This window comes from Hemiscyllium ocellatum, chromosome 16 (genome assembly GCF_020745735.1).
Source record: "Hemiscyllium ocellatum isolate sHemOce1 chromosome 16, sHemOce1.pat.X.cur, whole genome shotgun sequence".
Lineage (NCBI taxonomy): Eukaryota > Metazoa > Chordata > Chondrichthyes > Orectolobiformes > Hemiscylliidae > Hemiscyllium > Hemiscyllium ocellatum.
In genome coordinates this window covers 69,733,477-69,739,476 of record NC_083416.1, presented here as the reverse complement: position 1 = coordinate 69,739,476, position 6,000 = coordinate 69,733,477, and the positions used below count along the sequence as shown (strand labels likewise).

At 36.0% G+C, this 6,000-nt stretch overlaps 1 protein-coding gene across 1 annotated transcript in view; it reads left to right on the top strand.

Moving 5' to 3' along the window:
- The first annotated feature begins 793 nt into the window (after nt 1-793).
- The window catches only part of LOC132823086 (cationic amino acid transporter 2-like), a 37,619-nt gene continuing 32,412 nt past the window's right edge, over nt 794-6,000 (top strand). Inside the window, exons 1-3 of the mRNA XM_060836626.1 lie at nt 794-1,169; nt 3,494-3,649; nt 4,998-5,163. Of these exons, the coding sequence (XP_060692609.1) occupies nt 794-1,169; nt 3,494-3,649; nt 4,998-5,163 (698 nt within the window). The remainder of the gene's footprint in view (nt 1,170-3,493; nt 3,650-4,997; nt 5,164-6,000) is intronic.

Here is a 6,000-nt window from a genome sequence, read left to right as displayed (position 1 = left end):
TGGGATATCCTCAAGTCTGTGAAATGTGTTATTATAATGCAGGCCCTTTGTTTCGGAACAGCATTTCTTATGTGATTAAATTGATGTAAAGATCTCACATATATAATAGTTATTGACAGTGTGTAGAATGCATTATTGTACATTTGAACACACAGAACCTAAGCACTTCAATGCTAAACTATTAAAATTTGTAAACTAGGTCATCGATAGATAATGATAGTCACCTGTAAGTTATGAAATGTTCTTTCAGCTTCCTCCACTCCTTTTCAGAAATCAACCATGAACATAAAATCAAGAACATGCCTTTACATTGAATCCTAATTGAAAATCTACATATATGCTTTTATGTTCGCCAAAAATACCCAATGCACTTAATGTATTTGACATTTTTAAATTTTTTTTTCCATTTTTAGCAGAAATTTAAAGAAATGAGATAAGGGATTAGCAAGTAGAATTTCAGAATAATATGTCAAAAGTTTATATTATGAATCCACAGCAAATCTTTAGAACCAAGGAATAACATCAACATTTTGTAGCAATTAAATGTTGTGGAACTATGAAAAAATGTTCTCATATTACATTATTTGCTAGAACAGCTGGGATTAAATGACTCATCAACAAAAAAAAAATTTCCTTATATTTAAATATCTTTGAAGCTAAACCAAATATGCTGTAATCTCATTGAGTTGTCAGAAAGTAACACACAACTGAATTTGTCAGTGGAACGCAAGTATTGTGCATTTGTTTTTGCTTGCTTCATAATTCTTCCTTTCTGTGTTGTTTTTTCACCAAGATGATTTCGTGTGGTCCAGTGAAGTCATTTGCTCACTGCCTTATTCGGAGAAAAATAGTGACAGAGGATTGCATTCAAGAGACCAATCTCTGTCGCTGTTTATCAACCATTGACCTCATTGCTCTGGGTGTTGGAAGCACGCTGGGTGCTGGTGTGTATGTATTGGTTGGAGACGTTGCCAAAAGACAGTGTGGTCCGAGCATTGTAATCTCTTTCCTAATTGCTGCACTTGCATCAGTGTCGGCAGGTCTATATTATGCAGAGTTTGGTGCGAGGATACCAAAGACTGGATCGGCTTATCTCTACAGCTATGTAACCATTGGAGAATTTTTGGCGTTTATTACCGGTTGGAATTTAATTCTCTCATATGTCATTGGCAAGTATCTGCCTATTATTATCCTCTTGTTATCATTGCAGCAATATGGTACCGTAGTTGTTAATGTAACGAAGTAAAGCCATTGGAATTTTGTACAGATCGCTCCACCACTAGTGCATTGGAATGTTAAACCCATTCGTGGCCACTTCTATCACCACTTGGATTTTACTTGTCTATCTCAGCCTTGAAGATATTTAATGATTCCACAGTTCTTTAGGATTGAGGATTCCAAAGATTAACAAGAGAAATTATTCCTCCTCATCTCCTTCTCAAAATTGTAATTAGCTACACTGCAACCATTTCTAACCTCCCCTCAAGAGAAACATTCTCTCAGTACAGATCCTGTCAAACCTCCTTAGAATGCTATGCTGGAATAATATCACCATTCATTCTTCCTAACTGCAATGACCATAGGCCTAATCAGCTCAATATTTCCACTCAAGCCAGTTCTTCATCACAGGAATCAACCTTGTGAACAATCTCTGAACTAACTTCAATGCAAGTAAAGCTTCCCTTAAGTAACGAGACCAAAACAGTACACAGTACCATTGGTATGTTCTTACCAATAGCCTAGATAGTTGTAACAAGATTTCCTGCGTTTCATTTTCCATTCCCTTTGCAATTAATGGTTACCTCCCTAATTAATTGCTGTACATGAGAGCTAATATTTTTGTCTTTAAAGTACACAGACACCCTACATCATTGCAGTGTAACTCTGCATTCTTTGATCACTCTCCATTTAAAAGAAGGGTGCTTTCCCTTCACCTCTTTAACACCCTTTCACAACCCTTACTTTCAGTTCTGGTGGAAGAATTGTTCTGTCTCTATAAAAGATTGTCCTTTGTACCCATTTCACAACTTGTTTTCTGACCGATCTTTCTATCAACTACAAATTTGCCTGCAACACACTGAAAACATATCATTCACCTACTACAGAGTAGTTGAGACCCTGACAGTAAACCCTATGGCACTCCTCCAGTTTGCAAAGTTGAAAATGATCCGTTTATCTTCGCTCTTTGTTTCCAGTTAGCCAATTGTCTATCCATGATCAGACAAATGCCTCAAACCCTGACCTTGTGTAATAATATTTTTTGTGAAACATTATTCTGGAAATCCAAACAGTCTCTCTCTATTGGTTCCCTTTTATCCATCCTGCTTATAACATTATCAAAGAAGTTTAATACCTTTTTTAAACATGATTGCTGGAGAAACTCAGCATGTCTGTCATCATCAGTGAAGAGAGAAACAGAATTGATGTTTCAAGTCTGGTATGACTCTTCTTCTTCTTCAGAAGAGTCTATATCTTCTGAAGAAGAGTTGTACTACATTCAAAATGTTTTCTCTGCACATTTGCTGCCAGACCTGCCAAGTTTCTCCAGCAATTTCTGTGTTTGTTTCCTTCTATTTAATTGTGTTATGATTTTTCAAAATGTCTTTGCTACTACTTCGTTAATACTACATGCCAGAATTTAACAATGATGAATGGCAGTCAGACTACCCTATAATTTCTGATTTGTGTCACCTTTCTTTCTTGAATAGGGCCATTACAGCTTTAACATTCTATTCTGCTGAGGTTCTTCCAGTTTCAAAGGGATTTTGAAGGTTAATGACCAACAAATCCAGTTTTCCCTGCAGCCACTTCTTTTTTTAAGACACTAGGAAGCAGGTCATCAAAGGATTTATCTGCCTTTGGTGGCTTTATTTTACTGAGTACTTCTGCAATATGCTTCATATATGTTCAAAGCAAAACCACTTATCATGTTTTACATAGGCTTTAACGCAGACATTATTTCATCTCAAATTTTATATTCTATACCTGCTGTCATGAAATCTACTATTCCAATCTTAAATTTGGATGAGGTAATGGTTTTTATAACAGTGCAAGGGAAACATTTAACTTGAAGTGTGTTGTGGAGGTAGCATATGTTGTGAAAATTATAAGTAAGTTTTAAGTGAAAATACAGTAATTACAGCTATAAAAAAAACCTTTTCTTATGATCTTTTAAGGAAGAAGATTATCTCAAAGAATTCTAAAAGGTCAAACTAACTAAATGGTTATTAATAAATAGAGACCAACTAATAATCCATTGAAGGGAAGTTTTTGATGATTGTACATCGTTGCGGTGCTTCTTATACTTCTCGTTTTGTTTTTATTCCAATTGATTTTGATGGTAGTGAAAATCACACTGGATGTGTCATAGATGACCAATCTGATAACACCTGGTTTATTCTATTGGCAAAAGTCAAAATTATCCTCAATTAGTTTCCAGAAAAAAGAAATTGTACTTTTATAGGTCTCTTTTTACAATTTTTTTCTACTTCAGGCACGTCTAGTGTGGCGATAGCATGGAGTGGTACCTTTGATGAATTGTTCGGCAAACGGATTGAAAGTTTTCTCAGCAGCCATGTGAAAATGGATGCACCAGGATTGGCCAAATATCCAGATTTCTTTGCTGTCTGTTTGATAATATTATTGGCAGGTAACGATAATTTATAATATTATTAATAAACTTTGCAGTCGGTTTCTAAAAATACGTTGAAGTTCCAACAGACTCTCCTCATGTTGGATATGGTCTAGGATACCATGTGATAGTTTCGCTGCCAACAATCCTTCTTGTTGGTATAAGTTTAGGCTATGTATGGGGAAGGATGCCCACACAACATCTTAGGCAGACGTTAGGGTCAATCTTGATGAATAGTAAATAGGTTTCTTAGATATTATTTAATAGCTGGTAGCATCATTTGATTCTAAGACATCAGGCTTAATGTGCGAATACGTTTACATTACAGCTAATGAAACATTCTTATAGTATAAGAAAAAAGCACAGAATCAGAAGAAGAACTCATTAAGACACATGAATAATATAATTGGTTCCACCCAGGAACAGTCCTTTACATCCTGATGGGCAAAGCTTATTTTACCTTTTGATATCAGTTAACCCTCTGAGGTCCTCACTGTGTTACACAGACCATCTTGACCTCACCGCTTGGTGTCAGAATTCACCCTTTACAAAAAACACTGATGCTAATCTCATTTACCTAATTTGTTTCCATGTCATTTCAATCTTTTGTTTTCACTTTTCTATCCAATGTAATCTTCAAAGTTGATTTTGTTTCTAAGTCAAGCAATAAACAGTGAATGAAACAATTTTTTGTACAAAGAAGTTTCTCTTGCGCTCTGTTTTAAATCTCTTTTACACAGGTTTGCTTGTATCTATAGCTCTTCATTCTCGACCCCTCAGCTACTGTAAACAATCTGCTTCAATCCTTTAATTTTTTCCCTTGTTTCTCTTTTTGAAGTCTGTGTGCACTGCAATTTCTAAATGCACATGTCCATTGCCTCCTCCAAGAGTTCTAGGAATTTTCCAGTGCTGGCTTTTTATAATTAGTTTGTCTTTATCTACACAAATAGTAAATTGATCATTAATTAAAGCCTAACATTTCCCTTAGCACAGATCTTCAGCTGACTGATTTGTGTTCTTAGTTGGGTAATTACTCTTTAGAAAATAATTGATCTCCAACAAGTTTTTTTTTTGGGAAATCCTAAGGTTTTTAAAGGTGATTTAAGAACTCAAGACCTCTCTCCCTCATCAATAAGGTTAATGGAAAATCTATAAAGAACTGAAGTGGAACTTGCTACTATTCACATGAAGAAGTCAAGATAAGCAGCACAGATGCATTTAAAGAGAAGTTAGATAAGTACATGAAGGAGAATGGATGGAACGATATGTTGATAGGATGAGATGGGGTAAGTTGGGAAAAGTAATATGCATCAAAGTGTCCTTGTCAAGAGATAACTAAAATGTCTTCTCATCCTCCCTTTTTTAGGACTCCTTTCACTTGGTGCTGAAGAATCAACAACAGTAAATAAAGTCTTTACGATAATTAATGGCCTCGTGCTTGTGTTTGTTATTATCGGAGGTTGCGTTAAAGGAAACATTGATAACTGGAGGATTACTACAGAGGTGCTGTTGAACATCACTGCAGAAGCACGGTATGTCCCCCCCCTCACCTGCTGGTCGTTGGATAATTTTCTCAGCTGGTGAAAGCTTTACAATCCCAACATGTGGTGTTTAACTGATATAGCACTTGCACTTTACCATTGACCCCTTTGAATGAAGATTTGCTTATTATTTGAAGCATACATGATAAGCAGTCAAACTTTTACAAATGTAAGCAAACATTAACTTAAGATCAATTGTTAAAAGGGTATTGATTGGTCAGTACGTATAAATTAAGCAGAGCAGTGGGAGCTACAACATTTCCTTTTGAACGAGCTGGTGCAGACAGGGATGTTCTTTGTCTGTGATTCTCTGCTTGCAATTGATACAGCTTTTCTTGATTAATTCTGCTCCATGCTCTCTGAAAATGCTAACTTTTGTTGCATCAAATTCACAGGTTCTGACAGCATTCCAAGGGCTTAAACATTTATTACTAATTTATCCGTGCGCTTCCAACGCAGTTGAGCTGTGTGGGTTCCAGACCCCAAGCCTGAATCCCAAACACCAAACTCACTTGTCTGAGCTTGGGTACTAGCTGGAGATTTACACCTGACTCCCATCTCCTGGTGAGAACATAGGAGAGAAATAAAGAAATGGTGATGATTCCATCTCAATATTTTTAAGGCAAAAGTAGATAGATTCTTGAATACCAAAGTGATGTAAGATTACTGGGGATGTGCAGAATTGTAGAGTTTAGGTTAAAATCAGATCAGGCATAATCTTATTAAATGATGGAGCAGTTTCAAAAGGGCCAAATGGCCTATTCTTATTCCATATTTAGGTGTTTATAACTCAGATTTTTCTGCAGTACAAATGCAACTCACAGAGCT